Source organism: Arachis duranensis, chromosome 10 (genome assembly GCF_000817695.3).
Source record: "Arachis duranensis cultivar V14167 chromosome 10, aradu.V14167.gnm2.J7QH, whole genome shotgun sequence".
Classification (NCBI taxonomy): Eukaryota; Viridiplantae; Streptophyta; class Magnoliopsida; order Fabales; family Fabaceae; genus Arachis; species Arachis duranensis.
In genome coordinates this window covers 98,972,323-98,989,670 of record NC_029781.3, presented here as the reverse complement: position 1 = coordinate 98,989,670, position 17,348 = coordinate 98,972,323, and the positions used below count along the sequence as shown (strand labels likewise).

The 17,348-nt window shown below is 35.1% G+C and overlaps 2 protein-coding genes across 2 annotated transcripts; both read left to right on the top strand.

Annotated features, from left to right (window-relative positions):
- The first annotated feature begins 810 nt into the window (after window positions 1-810).
- On the top strand, window positions 811-8,811 carry LOC107471192 (chaperone protein ClpB3, chloroplastic). Its single transcript, XM_016090635.3, has 10 exons — window positions 811-1,152; window positions 1,773-1,991; window positions 2,415-2,652; window positions 2,966-3,161; window positions 3,906-3,960; window positions 5,019-5,169; window positions 5,481-5,789; window positions 6,742-7,007; window positions 7,157-8,083; window positions 8,307-8,811. Exons 1-10 carry the CDS (start codon window positions 913-915, stop codon window positions 8,634-8,636), a joined length of 2,931 nt encoding a protein of 976 aa, XP_015946121.1. The 5' UTR covers window positions 811-912; the 3' UTR covers window positions 8,637-8,811.
- Window positions 8,812-10,070: 1,259 nt separating this feature from the next.
- Window positions 10,071-16,965, top strand: LOC107471208 (CSC1-like protein HYP1). Its single transcript, XM_016090655.3, has 10 exons — window positions 10,071-10,207; window positions 10,663-11,004; window positions 11,421-11,570; window positions 12,141-12,204; window positions 12,306-12,515; window positions 13,028-13,216; window positions 14,276-14,574; window positions 15,278-15,554; window positions 15,825-16,100; window positions 16,242-16,965. The coding sequence occupies exons 2-10, from the start codon at window positions 10,724-10,726 to the stop codon at window positions 16,635-16,637; spliced, it is 2,142 nt and encodes a 713-aa protein (XP_015946141.1). The 5' UTR covers window positions 10,071-10,207; window positions 10,663-10,723; the 3' UTR covers window positions 16,638-16,965.
- Window positions 16,966-17,348: the final 383 nt, after the last annotated feature.

Genomic DNA, 17,348 nt, shown 5'->3' with positions numbered 1-17,348 from the left:
TTTTTATCCTCTTCTCCATCCTTAAAATTCATGCATTATAGTAATAATAATTCTGTTTTAAATTTTTGACCTTGTTTATTCACAATATTAATATTGCAATATGTATTAAAGGGAATGCAAAAAGGTTAAAAAGCCTTTAAAAAAAAGAATGCAAATATTATAGTAAGAAAATACTATTTAAATATTATTATAACAAACTTTTTGGCGAGTTTGACGAGTCGATACGGTAGATTTGGCCCGTTTTATCACCTCTAAGTATATGTATAATCACATAAATAAAAAATATGTTAAATAAGTTAAATATATTTATTTTAAAAAAAAATATATTCGAACATAAATATAAATAAATAAATATTTTTTTGTGCATCATACGGATATATAAACTACTTATGAAATAAAAATGAGGAATTCAAAGTGTTAAGGATAAAAAGCTACCCATACATTTATAATCATTTCCCCCCTTTACACCTTAAGAAAATTTCAGAAATTTTTTATGGAAAAAATAGCGGCTTGTTTGGTTTATATTTACATTTTTTGTTTTTTTATTCTTGGTATTTTTTTTTATTTTGTTAAAAGAAAATAGAAATAAGAGATGAAAATAATATATTTTTTTTCTTCACAAAATCCTAAAGATAAAAAAATTGAAAATGAAAGTAGAATCCAAACAAATATCCATTCCTTAATTTTCCAATAATAGTTGCTGAATAAATTACTTTCATTTATCATTTCCTTTCATATCCAAAGTAGGCCCATTTGTGTGAACCGGGTGAAGATGGCGCATTGCGCACCCGGCTTATCCAACAACGTGTTCACGTATTTCATGACTTTCCTATTATACACCACAAAGACGAGCATTCCATATTTCCGTCACATTAACAACTTCACCGGAGATATTTTCCGGTAACTACGGCCATGGCCTCAACTACGTCGTTTTCGAGGCTCCAAATTCCAATTCCTCGTCGCAGAATATCAAACGACGCGCCTCTTGCGCGGTTTCAACAACTCTCCCTCTCCTTTCCCGCGAAATCCACTTCCCTGAGAACCTTGAATTCTGTTCCTACGAAGAAAAGAGAGGCTTTAGCAAATAGGTTTTCGCGAATTGGAAGGAACCCTAAAGGGTTCTCAATTCGCTGCACATCTTCAAGCGGAAAGGTAGCATTACTATCAGTGACATTCATCATTATCGTTGTTATTACTTCAATTGATTATTTTAACGTCTTTAGTTGCTGCTAACTTTCGAAATTCGTTTATCCTGTTCATAGTAGCAATTTAATCTGAGTGTTTTTTTTTTTAAGTTTCATTTCTGTTTTTATCAATGATTTAAAAACTGAACCACAGATTGGATTGAGCAAGCTTCCTGTTCCTGGTTTTTACTACCACTGATTGAATTGGAATATATCTGAACCAGAAACATGACACTTTCATAGTTCAAAAGGTTCAACTGTTTAGTATGGAAATTCAAAACCTTTGGTTTTGACTTTTGAGTTTGGACTAAATTATTTCTTAGTATTGAAATCGGACAGCCTGCGAGCTTGAATGAACCGAATTTAAGCTGGCATGAGACCGTTTTTTGTTGTGTGTTAGTGGGCTGGCATGGCTTGGCTCGACTCATTTCCAGTTGTAGTTGCTAAAGAAATTTGTTTTGGAACTTGGTCAACTATGTTACTTGATACTTGTTTGTGATTTGGATAATTTGTTGCTTGTGAGGCTAATTGGATCTGGTTGGAGCTTCAGAGGCAAAGTGATTTATATTGGGCTTTGATGCATGGCAGATTACACAACAGGAGTTCACAGAAATGGCATGGCAAGCGATTGTCTCAGCGCCAGAAGTGGCTAAGGAGAACAAGCATCAAATTGTGGAGACAGAGCACCTGATGAAAGCTTTGTTAGAACAAAAGAATGGGCTTGCTCGTCGGATCTTTTCCAAGGTCGGGGTAGATAACACTCGACTTTTGGAGGCTACTGATAAGCACATTCAGCGGCAACCTAAGGTGATTGACCAACTTAAGTAACTTTTATTCCTTTAGCGTGTGTTTGTGAGTCTTAAAATTTGGAGGGGAAGCAAAGAATGGAAGGGGTTTTGAAGGGTAAAATATCGTTCTCAGTCTCTCTCTTGCTCGCTTCAGATCACTTCCTTTTCCTCCCTTCCCCTGTGAAATAAAACTAATAAACATAAATATCTTTGATGGTTATTGTCTTCAACCTTCCATAGTAGTTATGAATTTGGATAATTTGGCATGTTTATGTTAGATGTCAAAATATGCATGTGTTATGGAGCAAATGAACACCAATTGAATCTTTTCAGATTCTTTTAAAATTTGGCAACGTTACACTTTTTATCTGATTTGAGTATATTATTCCCTAAGCCTGTAGGCCCAGAGCCTCACTAATTGTAACTTCTCTGATCATGTTAGGTTCTAGGGGAATCAGTTGGTTCAATGCTGGGGCGTGATTTGGAGGCATTGATTCAGAGAGCCAGGGACATCAAGAAAGACTATGGTGATTCATTTGTGTCAGTTGAACACTTCGTTCTTGGTTTTGCCCAAGATAGACGATTTGGGAAGATATTATTTAGGGATTTTCAAATATCAGAACAAGGTCTAAAATCTGCCATAGAGTCTATAAGAGGGCGCCAATCAGTTATCGACCAAGGTTATTCACTATCCTTGTTTTTGCAATTATAATGTATAATTTTTTTGTTTAAAATCAAATTTAGATTTAGTTCATTATCTATAAATGTGTATGTTATCTTACTTTTTTTCCACCTTGTTTTGTTTCGGGGTAGGCAACATTGAGTTGCTAATTGTCTCTTATTGAAAATTTAGTATCTTTAGATGTTACTGTGAACCCGTGGACTCTAGTTCTGACTGAAATACTCCATGGAGTGTTTGGAGCTGTACATTGAATTTTTCATTTTCCACATCTTATAATGCATAAGTCTGAACTTAAAATTAAATTATCACAGATCCTGAAGGAAAGTATGAAGCGTTGGAAAAATATGGCAAAGATTTGACAGCAATGGCTAAAGCAGGAAAACTTGATCCAGTCATAGGAAGAGATGACGAAATACGCAGGTGCATTCAGATTCTCTCCAGGAGAACCAAAAACAACCCTGTGCTGATTGGTGAGCCTGGTGTTGGGAAAACAGCAATTTCTGAAGGGTAAGTGACTAAGTGCTTAGTCTTCCTCATAGCTTTTGCTTGTGTTTGTATTATTGTTAACATATTTCTTTATTAAATTCAACATGCTGCTACCATTTTTCCTTACCTGGATTTCATCTGTAACCACTTCATACATACAATATTGGTACCTCATGTGGAAAAAAAAGTTGAATGATTTATAAACTGGAGATGTCATTTTTTCCTCCTCTAATATTTAAGACATAAATAATAATTTATATAACCATTACAATACTATTTAGAAAGAGGACCTATTCAAAAGTAAGAAGACTAGAATGGAAGAAATAGTATGATCAACTGTCTAGTTACTCTTAATACATGGATTCACATCAAAGTTGTGGTTTCATTACAGTTACTTTGATTCCAAGCATTGTGGTGACTGCAATGTGTGTTGCAGTTGATGCAGAGCCATGAAATATTTATTCTAAAATGCATATTATGATGTATTGTCCATGGCAATTTTTCTTGTGAAATCAATCCACAATTGTTGGGTGTTGGCACAACTGCAATGTTGTATCCACAACAGCTGATGCAGTTTGTCATTTGAAACTGTGCTCGGTTGGTATGGACATCAATGCCATTGGAATATTTTTTTGAGCCACACATACCGGTTTTTCTCATTATATGAGCAGGTCAAATACTTGGTTATAACTTACGTGGATGTTTTTTTTTAATAGTTTTCATTAATATGCTCTGCATATTGATCGGACTTTGCTTTTGTAATAGACTCGCTCAAAGAATTGTTCAAGGAGATGTTCCACAAGCTTTGATGAACAGAAAGGTATGTGGTTTATCCTGATAATTAAGTTATTCTAGCATTTGTGATCAAGCTGAAAATGGAATAAAAGGGCAAGAATATTACAAAAAGAATGTTCACAGAAGCAAGTTTTAAGCAACAAACACTGTTGCAATGGTAATCAGGCATTCACTAGTCAATACCCATATCCATACTCCAGTAAATGTGTAGGCTCTCATGAAATCTGAAAAATATCAGCACAATCCATACCAAATGCAGATTCGAGGTGTACAAGTGAGTCACAGCACCCAATGCATGCAAACCATGGTGGCACTGTCATCCCACCGAACCTAATTTCACACCTTGTTCTCTTTCAGTGCATCCATCTCAATCACTTGAGCTGCAAATTAGAGTTTCCTTGTAGGCCTCCTGCTATCCATGTTAGCCACTTCTGTGTTGAACTTCTTGTACCTCAAGTTTCTCCTTCCCTGTATTTGGTCCGTTTGAGAGTGCATGTTTAGTTTAATTTCCTGAGATGAATGCTGAAGAAGGAGAAGTGCATGTGAATTTTATCTTAGACAGAGGAGCACAGACTTAAAAGTCAGCATAAACCTAGATCTTATGGACATCTTTTTGTAATGTATTAAAGAGGGCCTCTCTAATCGGTTAAAAGTGGTGGGTGTCCACTAACAGCCATTCCTGGCTTGGCTCCGATAAGGCAATTCTGAAAGGCGTTGGTAGTTGGGCACTGGATCCCTTCATACCTAGAGACGTGTGATGCTGGGTCGAGGTTTGGTGAACTCGATGCTCCTCTAGTTAAAGTATTGGGCCCCTTTTGGTTTTGTACCTAGGTTACTCCTTCATAATACCCCAGAAGGGAATTTCAATCTAAATCAGTCAATATTCACTTTATGCTATTATCTAGTTTCTCACTATTTTGGTCTCTATTATATATACACTGCACTTCTAGTTTTTATTTTTTTCTTTTGCTTTACAAGTTTGTAATAATATTTATGTTATTTTTTCTGTTCTTTTGGTACTGCGTAAGCTGGCCAGGATTTGTGAAATACTGAAATAGATATGATGCACTTGTTTCTTTTCAGCTTATTTCTCTTGATATGGGTGCACTTATTGCTGGAGCAAAGTATCGAGGAGAATTTGAGGATAGGCTGAAAGCTGTTCTCAAAGAAGTAACCGAATCTGATGGTCAGACTATCCTTTTCATTGATGAGATCCATACAGTTGTTGGGGCAGGTAGCAGGCTTCAAAACTTTCCACTTTTAGATATCTGATTCTTTGGTGTTGTAAAAGCTGTCTGAAGGGTCTGCACAATTCACGCTAATTTCATGTACATCTGTTTTGCTTATTCTGTGCACATAATTGGTCTCTATACAAAAGCCCGTCAGATCCATGGATATTTGGATGATCAAAGATGATACATTTAAATTCATGTATTTTCCCTAAAATGTTACATCAGTGTGTTGTTGATGCCTCCAAATGCGTATTTAAAATTAAAGATGTGAAAGTTGAACTTGATTACAATTTCTAATTTTCCTGTATGTTAGGTGCTACAAATGGTGCAATGGATGCTGGTAATCTCTTGAAGCCCATGCTGGGTCGGGGGGAGCTGAGATGTATTGGTGCAACAACTCTAGATGAGTATCGGAAATATATTGAGAAGGACCCTGCACTAGAGCGCCGTTTCCAACAGGTTTATGTTGACCAACCTTCAGTTGAAGATACTGTTTCAATTCTACGGGGACTGCGGGAAAGATATGAGCTGCATCATGGAGTACGCATCTCTGACAGTGCACTTGTTGAAGCTGCAATCCTTTCAGATCGTTACATAAGTGGGAGATTTTTGCCTGACAAAGGTATTAATTACAGGTGACAAACACTTGGTTGATGAAAATTTGATGCAATGAGAAATTTTCTCAAGCATTTATGCTTTCTTGTAACAACAAATATCATATCTGTGGTAATTGGTATCTTGACCCCTTACAAGTTTCATAGTACGAGTTTTTGTTCTCGATCAAAGATCAGGACATTTTTTGACTGATTTGAAGTGTAGTATAAAAACATGTGAATTCAGTGTAGGTTATGGTTATAGATTTTTGTTAGAATAGAATTTGTCTGCTTTTCAACACCTTGGAAATGCTAGTGCCAGGAGAATAGTATATCATGTTTAAAGAATAAATGATATAAGTTATTGCATCTATTCCGTAAAATCTTTAAAGCACTTCCCTAGTCTCTACTATCCACTGATGTACATACGTGTGAGCAGACATCAAATTATACTTCATTTCAAAAGACTGCTTTCGAATGGTCAATATATTGCTTTAGGTTCTCCTCTCTTATTTGTGTTTGGCCAGATTCTTTCTAAAAGCATAAATGACTACATTTCTGTATTGGTCTAGAATCATTTATTGTCATGAATTGCTAGAAATCACTTATTGTTAGAAATCAATAATGTTACAAATGCCTGTATAGTTATCGCTACTTGTTGGCAGGTAGTGGTTGATCGTTGTAGAGTATATCGCGAGTAGTTGATGTATGAATTATAAGTAGTTGAGGTATCATGATAGCATTACTTTCATTAAGATCATCAAAGCTCTTAAATTCTCTCTTTCATTCTAACATGCTATTTATACAACTAGGATAAGTTTGGGAAATAATTATAGCAACTACTTACAATTGATCCAGAATGCACTAACAATAATACTCTGCAACTGCCTGCCATTACCTGCCAAGAACTAGCTATATGTTAATAGACATTGTTAATGCTCTTCAAATATTATTGTTTTTCTAACACTTCTGAAATTGCAGCTATTGATCTGGTTGATGAAGCAGCTGCAAAACTAAAAATGGAAATTACTTCTAAACCTACTGCACTTGATGAGATTAACCGGTCAGTGTTAAAACTAGAGATGGAGAGACTGTCTCTTATGAATGATACAGACAAGGCTTCTAAAGATAGGTTGAATCGTCTTGAGGCAGAGCTTTCTCTCTTAAAAGAGAAACAGGACGAACTGACTCAGCAATGGGAGCATGAGAAGTCTGTAATGACTCGACTTCAGTCAATCAAAGAAGAGGTGTGTTATTAAATTTTTATATATTTTTTTTTGCCTAAGGTGCGTTTAGATTTTCAATTAAATAAGTGAGGAAGGAAAATTAAACGAACAGCAGACCGTATTTGAATGTCCAAAAAATATTAAGATCACTTCTGTATTTATGCATGCAGATAGACAGGGTAAATCTTGAGATCCAGCAGGCTGAGCGTGAATATGATCTTAATCGTGCGGCTGAATTGAAGTATGGTAGTCTGAACTCCTTGCAAAAGCAACTTGAAAGTGCAGAGAAGGAGTTACATGAATACATGAGCTCAGGCAAGTCCATGCTCAGAGAGGAAGTTACAGGCAATGATATTGCTGAAATTGTAAGCAAGTGGACTGGAATCCCTGTTTCAAAACTTCAACAATCAGAGAGAGACAAGTTGTTGCAGCTAGAAGAAGAGCTCCATAAGCGTGTTGTAGGTCAAGATCCTGCAGTTAAGGCGGTAGCTGAGGCTATCCAACGTTCAAGAGCAGGTCTTTCAGATCCTCATCGCCCTATTGCTAGCTTCATGTTTATGGGACCCACTGGTGTTGGTAAGACGGAGCTGGCTAAGGCTCTCGCTTCCTTTTTGTTCAACACAGAAGAAGCACTTGTACGAATTGATATGAGTGAGTACATGGAAAAGCATACGGTCTCAAGATTAATCGGAGCTCCTCCTGGATACGTTGGGTATGAAGAGGGAGGCCAACTTACAGAGACAGTTCGCCGCAGACCGTACGCTGTTGTTTTGTTTGATGAGATTGAGAAGGCTCATTCAGATGTTTTCAATGTATTTCTCCAAATTTTGGATGATGGAAGAGTGACTGATTCGCAGGGTCGCACAGTAAGTTTTACCAACACTGTCATCATCATGACCTCAAATGTTGGATCACAGTACATTCTCAACACAGATGATGACACTGTACCGAAAGAGTTAGCATACGAAACCATAAAGCAGCGGGTAATGGACGCTGCAAGGTCCATCTTTCGGCCTGAGTTCATGAATAGAGTTGATGAGTATATCGTCTTCCAGCCTCTAAACCGTGACCAAATTAGCAGCATTGTCAGGTTACAGGTAGTTTTCCCTCCCATCCTCCATCTTAATTAAGAATGCTATTAAGAAATATGGTTCAAGTGGTTTGAGTTTATCAATTTTGGATGGATGACAACTGCATTTTAATAAACTAGTCTGGAATATAATTTCTGATCTGCATATCTGTTATCTTGAGCATGATTATTGCGAGGATCTTTTCCTGTAATTTAATGTCCAAAGCTCACTTTGTAACTTCATTACACAGTTGGAGCGCGTGCAGAAGAGAATCGCAGATCGCAAGATGAGAATCAAAGTCACAGATGCTGCAATCCAACTTCTCGGAAGTTTGGGGTATGATCCGAACTACGGCGCTAGGCCGGTCAAGAGAGTGATTCAACAAAATGTGGAAAATGAACTTGCCAAGGGTATACTTAGAGGAGAATTTAAGGATGAGGACACAATTTTGGTAGACACTGAAGTCACAGCGTTTGCTAATGGTCAACTTCCTCAACAAAAGCTAGCGTTTAGAAGGCTTGATGCTAATTCAGAATCCTCCATTAGAGGCAGCATTGAAGGCTTTCCACAGATTCTGTGAATGCCTCGAACTGCTCCTTACTATTCCACTACATTCTAGGTTTCACCCAAATTTTGAGCATTCATAGTTCATACGTTCCTTATACCAATTGAACTTTTGTGTATACTGTATAGATTCCATGTACCTTAAAGTTCTTCATTTCTAATCCATTTCCATTTTGATCGATAAAGTTTGAGACAAACGACTTATCTTTTAAACCTGGGGAACAATTTGTGATGCCATTTCAGGAAATTTACCTGAGCCAAACAAAAATAAGTCAGATTAATGTCCCCAAAAGAACAATTAATAAATCATCATCATCGTCATCATTTTACTCTTCAACTACTAACTTTAACAGTGAAAAGTTTGGATCTTGCTGTAATATGTAATCTGTGTTTTGTAGTTTTGCTGTATAAAAACAATATATAAAGTATGTATAGAGTTGGGTCTAGACATGCATGGTGCTTGCTGATCGAGACTTGAGTTTTACCATACGATGCGAAACAACAATATGAATTACGGTATTTATACATGCATGCATGGTGAATTTGTTTAAGATAATTACTGTTCGCATAAAAATAATAATTAACATGTGAATATGTATTATATTAAACAGTTTAATAAAATAAATTAAATTATTTAATAATTTGTTATCATTATTTCTATATAATTTTTTTATGCGAATAAATACTTTTGTGTAATTGTAATAGAAACTAAATATCTCTTTATCTTATACTTATGTTTTATGTAGCAAAATAATCAATATTTTTAAACATTAAATATATATAATTTTTTTATGCGAATAAATACAAAATGAAATTCGAACCTCGAATACTTACTTAAACAGATAAGTGAACTGACCACTTAACCAATCCAAATTGTTGGTTATTACTTAACCAACCCAAATTGGTTACTAAATATATATAATTGTTTGACTATTAATGTTTAGTATTTATATAATAATAATTTTTATAATATAAGTTAAATATGCTTAAGCCACGTGCAATAATTTTACAAGAGAAGTTTGTGGAGCTAGAGATTTTATTGTTCTTAAAGTTTTAATAATTAATTTTGATATATAATATATTATTTCACATGTCTGATGCATGAAATGCGATATATGAAATGGGAAAAAATGTAATGTAATAGAGAAGAAAACCCATGGCGAAAAGAAAGGAACGAAGGTGCAGCACGTGGTCGACTGGTCGTTGCTTTTCAATCCATCACTGCCACCAAGGCACCAAGCACGGCGCCTCATCATTTATAAATAAGAATAAAGTTACAAATAAAACTCGTAAAAAAATATTAATAAAATCTTTTAAAATGATAAATGCCACTACGTTATTTTTAAATTAGTCGCTATAATTAAAATAAAAGATGTTAATTTAAACTAATTTATCTACCTTTACTATCTTAACGGATTTTATTAATATTTTTTTAAAGTTAATCTACTCAAAATATAAATCTGTAAATAATAATTGCAGCAGAGTAAGAGTCGGCTCCTGCATCGTCTTTTGTTTCTGCTACTTCTGTGAGTTGTGTCGTTACTCAATTCACGTGCTTATCTCTTTCGCTGCTTCTGCGCAATACAGGTTCTCTTCTCTCTTTCTCTTCAACTTCAAGCTATTCATTTTCTGTTTGAACATGTATGAATTTTGTTTCATTATTACGAGCACGTTAATTTGGCAAAATTGGTGCGTTCCTCATTGTTCTAAATTTGTATGTTGACTTTATTATAGCATCAGGAGTTTAGAATTAACTTATGCTTCTTATATAATCAATCATCTGAAAGAACAGATTAAGGTCAATGATTGATGAAGTAGATTTATGGTGTTGGACTTGGACAAGTTCAAAATTCAGCTGCTTAGTGTTCTTATGTTGCTGTTCTTTGGTGCTTAATGCTGAGTGGTTGTTTGCATTGTGCTTCCTCTTTTGTTTGGGATTCTTCTTACTTGGGCATGCATTAGTATTACAATGGAACCAAAACTGGAAATTTTCTGTGATCCTTGGCTATGTGCTGATGCCGAATATTTCGATTCATTTTCAGGTCTACAGTTGTGTTATCACGTGTCAAGAGCTGAAACTTCTGGTGTCTCCGAATTTAAATTATGATTCTTTCTGCTCTTTTGACTTCCGTTGCCATTAATCTTGGCCTCTGTCTTTTATTTTTCACCCTATACTCTATATTGCGAAAGCAGCCTGGTAATGTCACTGTCTATGCACCACGCTTAGTTGCTGAAGGAAAAGTTAAAGAGGGTGGTCAATTTAACTTGGAGCGGTTGCTACCTACTGCTGGATGGGTGAGAAAGGCATGGGAGCCTTCGGAGGAAGAATTTTTGTCAAACGCAGGCCTAGATGCTTTTGTCTTCATGCGCATATTTATCTTTAGGTGAGGTGAAATGTTTGGTTGACTAAAAGTTTGGAGATTTGAAGATGCTTTAAATCATATATCTACTCATTTTAATGGATATTGTAAATATCCATAGCTGATTTCTGCAATACAAGAGAACTTTATATACTACACTACTAAAGGTTGTATTCTGTTTTAACGTGTCTATACTCAATTATATTCATTCATTTTCCTTTTGACTGACTTTAAGTATTTTCTATATCAAATTCTGAGTGGATATTCACATTTTCAATGTGACATATTTATATGTAACCACCATGGCTCAGCATTCATTAACCTTTGTATCCATATTGCTGTAAACTATTATTGGTCTCTCTAGTTTGAGTATCCTTGCTTTGGGAGGGCTCTTTTATTTGGTTCAGCTGACCCTTTTCCCTTCTTATGCCATTGTACAGTTTAAAAGTATTTACATTTGGAGGAATAATTGGAATGTGCGTTCTTCTCCCAATTAATTACTTGGGGACTCAGCTTAAAGATGACTCAGATTTTCAGCACAAGTCTTTGGACTCATTCAGTATATCTAATGTTAACAACGGTTCAAACAGGTGAATATTATGTATCAATAACTCAGATATTATCTATTCATGATGAAGAACTATATAACAATGATACATTGATGTCTAGGATATATATTGATATTAAATCTGAAGACACACATTTTACTTAATAAATCCACCTACAGGTCAGGTGACTTCTATTAGGTTCTACAAAATCATTTGTTTGAATGACACCAAATTTGTGAATAGTCTCCTAGAGTTGACATCTTTCTTCTCTTTGCAGTTTATGTTTCTGAAATAAACAACACTGTTGCCTTAATTTTGAAATTCATTGCCTCCTCTGACATGGCAATGTGGCTAGGAATGTTTCGACTAGATTAAGAAGGCCAAAGTTTTAATTTTCATGCATTTGTATTTTGATGTCCTGATTTCTAAAACGACATTTGTTATATAAGTCTATCATGACACTTATGATATAATTTTATTTATTTATTTATTTTCTGTTGTGGTTACATAGCATGTTCAAATGAAAGGAGTGTTACATGAGCATTATTGAGATTTTTAATTATCTTTTATTGTAACATTGAAATTCTGATACCTAGATTGGCTTTTATCAAGGTTATGGATCCATTTCAGTGCTGCATATGTTTTCACTGGAGTTGTTTGCTATCTTCTTTATTATGTAAGTTTTATTATACTTTTATTTGTAAACACAGACAAATTCTCCTATTATTTTGTCAAGAGAATGATTGTCTTCTGTGTTTAATTTAATGCCATATGCAGGAGTATGCTTACATTTCATCAAAAAGAATTGCTTGTTTTTATTCATCCAAACCTCAGCCTCATCAGTATACCTTGTTAGTCCGTGGTGTTCCTATTCCACCTGGAAGCACATGTAGTGAGACTGTTGAGCGCTTTTTCCAGGAGTATCACCCTTCTACGTATCTTTCACATTCTGTGATCCGTCGAAGCAGTAGACTTCAAAATCTTACTGTGAGCATATTTTTTTCCCTCTGGAGCTCCCTCCCTTGACTTGATCTTTCTCCAGAATTCCTACATGTTAAATATGGAACATCAATTAAATAATCACTTTATCACTTCTTCCCTATTAACCAATAATTTGTTGAAATTATGGTGTTTTAGGCAAGATAACAGTACACAACTCGCGTCTGTTTCCTGCAAAGATCAGGGCCTATTTTCATGCATTCTCTATATAATACTTGAGGGAAAGCTTTGCATCTTGTCTGTTTTTCTTTCTTTCATGAGTGTTAAACATTTTGGATATCTAGATTGTGTTTGGTAATTGAGAGATACCAAAATGTGTTTGGAGCTGGTACAAGTATACAATATTGTGTGTCATAAGATACAAAAGTGGAAACATAACTACAGAAGGAAGACAAAACTTATACCAAACACAGCCTTATAGTTTCACCAACCATCAAATTTTTTCTTCTAGTCTTCTAGTATTACCTATATATCTTACTATTAAAGTTTATTCTTTGAAGGCTGATGCAGATAAAATGTACAAAAAGCTAACCCGTTTGAAATCAAAAAGTGATGCTCCTCAAAGTCAAAGGCGCGATGGTCTTTTTGGACTTTTCGGGCGTAAAGTTGATCTTTTGGATCACTATGAAAGGAGATTGGGAGACCTGGAAGATAATGTCAGAATGGAACAATCATCAGTGGCAGCCAAGGTAACTCTCATGTCTAAGCATAAATAACAACCTTCACTACTCACGTGATAACAAAATAACATTTTTCATCAAAAGCTTGTTTAATATCTAATTGGTTTACATGCTGCCTGATAATAAACTACGTTAATTAGATTATTACTTCATTAAATCATAATTTAAACCAAATTGACTGTCACTGCATATTTAACACGGATTATGTTGTTAAGATTTGGTTTTACTCGGTATTACCAACTTGATTAATAATGACAAGATGTGGCAGGCAACAAAATTCAGTTTTCATATATCAATTCTATTTCAGATGAGACAGGAAATGGGAAATATGGGAAATGAGATCGCATTAGGAGCTCTCAAATACTGAAAAATAATAAGACAAGAGTGTTTGGACCAAAATTGACCGTATTTTAGACTTCTATCATCAAAAAATAAAAATCATTAGCAAATTTTATAGTAATTTATTTCTTTCTTTCTTAACAAAGCCTTTTTCCACTGAATGGGGTTGGCTATATGGATCCAAGACATCATTGCGTCGCGTCTATGGATTGGGATGCAACTAAGTTTTATGTTGACTATCATAGGTCTATTATAACCCTGTTCGTTTTTCTGGGATTGGGACTGCGATATTAAAGTCACATGATTAAAATGCACGTTCTAAAGTAACAGCCTAACAGGATTAGATGTACAAGGAGGGTTTTTTTATACTTTTCATGAGAAAATATGGAGAGAAAGAATTGAACATTTGATTTGTACGAGGTAATTCACCATTTACTAAAATGAAGCATAGATTTCATTTGCTAGATAGAAGATCCTAATGTAATATTTATTTCTTGAAGCAAAAAATAATCATAAAAAAATTCACGTACTAGCTCATGATTATGTTCAGTTTGGCTTGCACAGCACTTGTCTCCTCCTTTATAATATGTTGTCTATTAGATTATTCATATCAATAGTTATTTTGATGGAGGATATTCTTTCCTACAATCAGTATATTTCTTAGTAATTAGGTTGTAATGACAATAATGATGTCTAATACATTGACTTGTGCTATCAACAAACTTGAAGGAAGTTCCAGCTGCCTTTGTCTCATTTAAGACAAGATTTGGTGCTGCCATAGCTCTACACATTCAAGAAGGTGTCAATCCCACAGAATGGGTTACTGAGCAAGCTCCCGAGCCTCGTGATGTTTATTGGCCTTTCTTCACTGTTTCCTTCATTCGAAGATGGATAAGCAAGCTGGTAGTTTTTGTTGCATGTGCTACTCTTACAGTTTTATTTTTAATCCCAGTGGCAATTGTACAAGGACTGACACATCTTGATCAGTTGGAAACCTGGTTCCCTTTTCTTACAGACTTACTGAGACTGTAAGTAGGAATTCCTACCTGTTGACCTTCATCTTCCATGAGAGCATGCATCAGAGTTAGATAATAATATAACTACCTTTGCATGCAGACTTCCATTCTCTACGTCCATTGAAATATATATTTGACTTTTAGATTTTTAGTTGTATAAAGCATCTGCTTTTAAATGTACACATTTTTGTTGGTCGTGGCACATATTTTTCACATTAATTGCCATTTTAATTTTATGCACAAACATATTTTCATCTTTCATCTGGTAAGCTATGAAGGTTTTTTTGTTAATTACGAAAATTAATCATATTTTAGACCTTACTTGCATCAGTGCTTGTATCGCAGGCTGTTGGCAATCTCCCATTAGCTGAATTCATTCTCGCTAAGAGCTGCTTTCTTTGAATAGTCATAAGCGGGATGGGTTACACCTTAGATTCAGTATTCGGAATAATATATCCAGAGTTTTAGTTTGAAGGCCCTCATACAGCATATTAAGAAGAATCATATATCACCATCACACAATGTATATTAGGCAATGTGCGTGAGCGCACGCAAGTGTGTCTATGATACAGTTTTCTGGGGAATACATTATCCCTTTTTTCCCCATTGAACTGTTGACTTGTTGAGTTTGTGATTGCAAGTTGAGAGTATACTTCATTGCTTTATTATTTGCACTAAAGTTTTCTTACCATGAATTTGCAACATGTGTTTGCAGGTCTGTTGTGAGCCAAGTTGTAACAGGATACCTTCCCAGTTTGATTCTTCAATTGTTTCTGTCCTTTGTTCCACCTATTATGATTCTGCTTTCATCCATGCAAGGATACATATCACTGAGTCAGATTCAAAAGAGTGCATGTACTAAAGTATTATTGTTTACCATATGGAACATTTTCTTTGCAAATGTACTATCAGGGTCAGCTCTTTATCGAGTGAACGTCTTTCTTGAGCCCAAAGAGATTCCCAGAGTACTAGCTGAAGCTGTACCAGCACAGGTGATAATCATTATTGATTGTCATATTATATGAAGTTTCACAAAATTTCTCCAGTATTTTATAACATAGATTGATGGTGCGTTTGTTTATCATACAAGAAGTATGAAGTAAATTCTCAGTCAAAAATCAGTTATCTTTAAAGAGGCGGAAACAACCGCACCGAGTTATCAATTTTTTTTGTTTCTCAACTTAATTTTGTTTTGTTATAAATGCCTGTTACCAAAATCCAATCTTCAAAGATGAAATTTCATATACTTTCCCTTGTTGCAGGCATCGTTTTTCATAGCATATGTTGTCACAACTGGGTGGACCACTATAGCGTCGGAACTCTTTCAATTGACTACACTTCTATACAATTTTATTAGTAGAACTTTTAGTAGCAACAGTGATGATGATTTTGAGCCCCCATCAATTCCTTACCACAGTGAAATTCCCAGGATTCGCCTCTTTGGTCTTCTTGGTGTAACATACTTCATCCTTGCTCCACTAATACTGCCATTTCTCTTGGTCTACTTTTGTTTGGGATACATCATTTTCCGCAACCAGGTTTGATATTGTTATTGCTTTTCCCATATATTATATGCATTTGCATTTCTTTTTGTTTTTGACACAGGTATAGTTGCTGTTATCTTTTTTTCTTTTCATGAATGAAATTCTAACATTGCCTTGAACATCTTTTGGTGACAGTTCCTAAAAGTTTATGTGCCCAAGTACGAGACTGGAGGACAATTTTGGCCAACAGTGCACAACTCCACAATTTTTTCATTGATATTGATGCATGTAATAGCCATTGGGATTTTTGGCCTGAAAACGCTTCCTCTGGCATCTGCATTGACTATTCCTCTTCCAATTCTCACACTTCTATTCAACGAGTATTGCCAGAATCGGTTCTTCCCTATGTTTAAGGACTATCCTGCTGAGTGTTTGATCAAGAAGGACAGAGCAGATCAAAATGACCATAACATGTCGGAATTCTATGATACAATGGCCAATGCATATAATGATCCAGCCCTGATGCCAATCAGATACTCCGATAGGCCCAATAGCAACCGCGATCCGCTCCTCCATAATTCTCAAGTTTAAGTTTGCGGCACTATTTGTGTGGCATCTGTTGCAACTGTATAGCTGTATCCGTTACTACCATTGTATAGAGTTTGGTTTTGAGATTTGTGAATGCCTGTATATAGCAATGTATCATCAATTCATGATTCTGATTTGAGTTTGATTTGGTGGTCCTTGGTGAGAGGCATGTGTTGTGTTTTAGTGTAAATTTCCAGGGTTTAGAATTTATGCTTGTAATGAGTGTGGAAAGATTTTGATACGAGTAATAACTGACCTTGCTTGTAAAAGAAAGATGACGAACAATAAAATTCGTGGGTGGAAGCTTTCGATGCTGGTATTTTCCAACCAATGGGTCCCAAGTTTCAACTAGTTAGTAGTAGCATACCATCTGTCTGTCACAGTTTAATTTTGATTGATATCGTAAAATATTTTTTATATATTTGTTTAATTATATGTGTTTTTTAAATGATTATTTATGTAGTAAATATATTTGATGCATGTGTAGAATTCTTTTATACTAATGATGTATGGAGATTAAATTTTACTAAATATAATTTTAGAACTTAAGGCGTTTACCACATCATTAAATATAATTTTAGAACTTGAGGAATGTTTACCACATCATAATAAGTGATAGATATAACGAAACAAGTACAAAATACTGTTTAATGGAGAACAATTTGAGCCAAACTTAAGAAGATTGCTTAAATATGCAGTACTGCAGCGTCCAAA

Excerpts from the sequence above, each read along its gene's own strand:
- LOC107471208 (XM_016090655.3), top strand. The coding sequence starts at position 10,724 with ATGATTCTTTCTGCTCTTTTGACTTCCGTTGCCATTAATCTTGGCCTC. Across the intron at positions 11,571-12,140 it reads GTTAACAACGGTTCAAACAG|GTTATGGATCCATTTCAGTG; the intron begins GTGAATATTATG and ends GCTTTTATCAAG. Across the intron at positions 12,516-13,027 it reads GTAGACTTCAAAATCTTACT|GCTGATGCAGATAAAATGTA; the intron begins GTGAGCATATTT and ends TATTCTTTGAAG.
- LOC107471192 (XM_016090635.3), top strand. The coding sequence starts at position 913 with ATGGCCTCAACTACGTCGTTTTCGAGGCTCCAAATTCCAATTCCTCGT. Across the intron at positions 7,008-7,156 it reads TTCAGTCAATCAAAGAAGAG|ATAGACAGGGTAAATCTTGA; the intron begins GTGTGTTATTAA and ends TTATGCATGCAG. Across the intron at positions 8,084-8,306 it reads GCAGCATTGTCAGGTTACAG|TTGGAGCGCGTGCAGAAGAG; the intron begins GTAGTTTTCCCT and ends TTCATTACACAG.